This window comes from Sycon ciliatum, chromosome 13 (genome assembly GCF_964019385.1).
Source record: "Sycon ciliatum chromosome 13, ocSycCili1.1, whole genome shotgun sequence".
NCBI lineage: Eukaryota > Metazoa > Porifera > Calcarea > Leucosolenida > Sycettidae > Sycon > Sycon ciliatum.
Window position 1 is genome coordinate 2,910,738 of NC_088655.1, and position 3,977 is coordinate 2,914,714.

Sequence of the window (3,977 nt, forward strand, 5' to 3'; positions counted from 1 at the left end):
TTCTTTGCCAATGAACTGTACGTTCTGGAGATCTCGCAAACAATACTGCATCGTTATGAGTGGATAGTTGGTGAGGGAATCCGTCTCCCAACTCATTGGCCCCGATCGCGGACGATCTACAACTCTCTCCAAGCAATACGTCCACCAGAGTATGCAACACTAGGACTGCAACCAGGGAGTAGTAGAGTACTCTGCCACACCCTCACTGCAACTGCAGGCATCCACGCAGTCGCTGGGTCAATGATGGATCATGGAGGAGGCAACGACACCCTGCTATAAAACTATTTGAATTTGATATTGATGTAAACTAAACTAATATTCAAATACACCCGTGCTGGGCCGCAGTGAATGTGCCCCAAATCCACGAGTGTACTTGACAGGAGACATTCAGCAGCCTGTCAGCGATCCACGATAGCTCTACTTGTACAAGCGAAGGTCGCTTCAACTCGGACAAGAAGGAGGCAACGACACCCTGCTATACAACTATTTGAATTTGATATTGATGTAAACCAAACTAGTAATATTCAAATACACCTGTACTGGGCCGCAGGGAGTGCGTTCGATTATGCACGCGAATCGATTCACGAATCGATTCATGAATCGATTCGCGCTATTCACATCACCCCATGTGAATAGAGTGAATGGATTCCGAATCGATTCCAGGGCTCATGACATGAAATCGAACGACTTGAATGCATGCGAATGGATTCATGAATCGATTCAAGTGTGTAATCGAACGCACTCAGTGAATGCGCCCCAAATCCACGAGTGTACTTGACAGGAGACATTCAGCAGCCTGTCAGCGATCCACGATAGCTCTACTTGTACAAGCGAAGGTCGCTTCAACTCGGACAAGAACATCTAAAATTTCATAGGACGTGCTGCATTTGCATTCTCTCCGCCAAAGCGGAGCGTTGAGGAGCACAGTAGTCTACATGTATGTGTGACCGCTGCATCGTGTGGTCCGCCAAAGCGGCTGCGGTAGTTCCGCTTTCCGCCTCCGCAAAAGCGGTGCAAGCTTTTCATGTGTGACCGCGGCCTAACTGGCATGAGAGTATGGCAAGCGTTCAAACCCACCACCCATCATACCCCTCCCCAGCGCCAGTAGGTACGCTGTGAGGACATAAGCTTTCCGTGAGGGGAGCAGTAAAGTGCGAAGACACCATGGGTGTGCTTTATCCCCCACAGCAGCCTAATCCGGGTAGGGCATTGTTCCTGTAAGAAAGGAGTGCTTGGATCGAATCCCACCCGTGCATTCTTCGTTTTCAAGAGAACAAAACTAAGCAACTATGACATTGCACTTTGTTAGCATTGACAAAACATATCCATGTTAGATGCCTTATGATAGTCCCAGCATCCCGGGCAAGCACCGCACTCTTGATATGAAAAGATTCAAAAGAATGAAATGCACAGCATCAAATGTATATTGAATGGCACAAATTTTGATCCAGCAACGTGGGGTTGTGCGATGTATGCAGCATAAGCAGAAATATTCGTCTGGAAATTATTTTCGTATTTTTCATCGAAGGAGTTTTCGGACATCGATTTGTCTAGCTTTTCATTACGATTTAAGGTCCACTGACTAAATTGAAAGCAGAAGAACTCCCTTTCTTTGGAGTTGGACGAAATCATTCACCGACGAAACTCTCTGCTTATACAGTACAGTGTGAGCTGTTATTGTGCCAAATAAGGTGTCACTGACCTATGACCTCTCCGCCTATGGAAATGTTAGCACCGAGGTGTGGACAATAAGCGTCGATGATGTAGACATGTTTGTCCTGCCCTCGGTACACGGCTAACTCGGTACCCAGCAACGAGTATCCTTTCACCTCACCTGTCTGCATGTACATAACACACAGCACAATACAACAAAGAAACAACGATTTCTGTAGAGAAACATCGCAGCTCTCCGGTAATCTCCCAGGAAATATGAAAATGCCACATATTACACCATTGACAGGTGTGCTGTGGTATGACTGCCATGTTGTTGAATAAGAGGTGATGGGAGCTGATACAGTATGTCAGCACCTTTAGAGCCATGCCCCGGTTATACTCGAACAACCGCTGCTTTCCTAGCTATTTTAGATGCCAACGAAAGCAAAGCACCTCATCAGAAATTTAGAATCATTATTTTCTTGTCCATAACACTCAAGAGTAGTACAAATTTCGGGCTCTTCAACTTCTTGTCCATACTACAATGTATAAAGTTATTTTTGGCCATGCCAACTGTAGCGTTTTCAGCTTGAGCAACATACCACAGACCGAGGCCGACCGCATTCTCTTCGTTCTCATCCCCTGGGAGTCTCCTGTATGGAGATAGAGCATTGCCGTTGTTGCGTACAGTTGTCTATGAAGCTTGGCATGCACTTGCTCAAGGGATTGGTCGACAGCAGGGAGCCTGCCCGGTCGACAGTGCATGTGATTCCCATTCCAGACAAGGACTCATTTCTAGAAAGTACTAGTAGTTGGAACTGCTCAGTGGGTAGGAAACCGAGCAAGTACTCCGCACAGACGTAGCCCAAAGTCGCTCGTTGTGGTTCAGTAAAGCATGCTGAGAATGTCTCAAGAACACCAAACGCGAGCTCCGACAACGTTCTGTTGAAAGTCTTGCCGTTAGTTATGTTCGCGCACAGCATGATGTACTGACTGACTTGTGGAAAATGATTTCCTGACAGCGACTCCGAGCGCGAGCCATATCCGCTTCCCTGCTTCTGGGGACTTTCCCACGTGAAACCCACAAGTCTTGCAGTACAATCATGTTTTCTGTGATCGTCTCGTAGTTTCCTGACTGTGCATCATTATCACTTCTGTACTGTAGGTAGCTACCGCTGTTATTGTTATTGATTTTTTTAGGACATGGGATGCACCTCTGGCCTTAATCCACGTCCAATGAGCACAAACAGGTGGCTGCTCTCAAAGGACGATGATACATTTGATACATTTACACAACTTCACAAGGCTCACCAACATACTCACAAACAGTGCCTCGAAAGAGGTGGTTACACCACAGTTCACTGTCGTCAGCTTACCTTCACATCCTTTGAGTCGCACACTCGAAACCAGCCGTTGGGAAACACAGGTGGTAGCTCCTTCTTATCTCTCAGATTGGCTGAACTCCAACGACTGGTAGCGCCAGAACCGTCTTTCTTCTCCGACGATATCTTCCTTCGAAACATAAACCAGATGACGCCCAGTAACAATCCACCGAGCGGAACCAGCAGTATCGGACACGTCATGACGGCTCTCTTCAGACACCCAGCGCCATCATTTGTGCAGGTTCTGGTTGCATGACTTGTGCACGTAGCGTCCTGTGCTGCGGTCATGCACTGTGTCGATATCTGTGAGAGTATTCCGACTATTCGACTTGCCACGTCCTGAAGCATAGTAACAGCGAAGTACCCCACCAGGCCGGTCACAAACCCGTAGAGAATATGCTGAGTGAGATGACTAGAGACCCTAGCAACGCAGCCACAGAGCCGTCGAACACACAACCGTGCACGCTCTCTACCTCCCGAAATAGCAGTAAGATGCATGCTTGACTCGTGGCAATACAATCCAATCCAGCATTTGCCAGTTCTGAGAACTCTACAGCACCGAACGTTGTCTACGGACGAGCATATCAGTAACATGTGCTGGCTGAGTCCACTAACGTACTTGTGTAACTTGCGAGCATTGCTGTACGGAATATGAATATCTTGTCATTTATCCCACTGGAGGTGTGGTGGAGATGTGACTCCAGAGGCGACAACGAAATCATACCAGTCGAAACGCTGCCTAAGTTTACTGGTGCCACTATAGCTCAGTGTTGACAGCGCTAGAAACTCAGTCACTGCTTGCTACCTAAAGTCCTTGCCGCCTATGATCATGATGATGGTGTCTTGGTGACTAGTATCACATTGCTATGTGTGAGTACAGCACAAGCATCCAGCATGCATCTTGCATCAGGTGCCGTGGCGAAAGTAGATTGTCACTCGTCG

The 3,977-nt window shown here is 47.5% G+C and overlaps 1 protein-coding gene across 1 annotated transcript in view; it reads right to left on the minus strand.

Annotated features, from left to right (window-relative positions):
• Positions 1 to 3,662, minus strand: part of LOC135829720 (cholesterol 7-desaturase nvd-like) — a 9,193-nt gene extending 5,531 nt beyond the window's left edge. Inside the window, exons 1-2 of the mRNA XM_065342113.1 lie at positions 3,030 to 3,662; positions 1,703 to 1,838 (exon numbers count right to left, since the gene is read on the minus strand). Coding sequence (XP_065198185.1) covers positions 1,703 to 1,838; positions 3,030 to 3,629 — 736 coding nt within the window. The 5' untranslated portion in view covers positions 3,630 to 3,662. The remainder of the gene's footprint in view (positions 1 to 1,702; positions 1,839 to 3,029) is intronic.
• Positions 3,663 to 3,977: the final 315 nt, after the last annotated feature.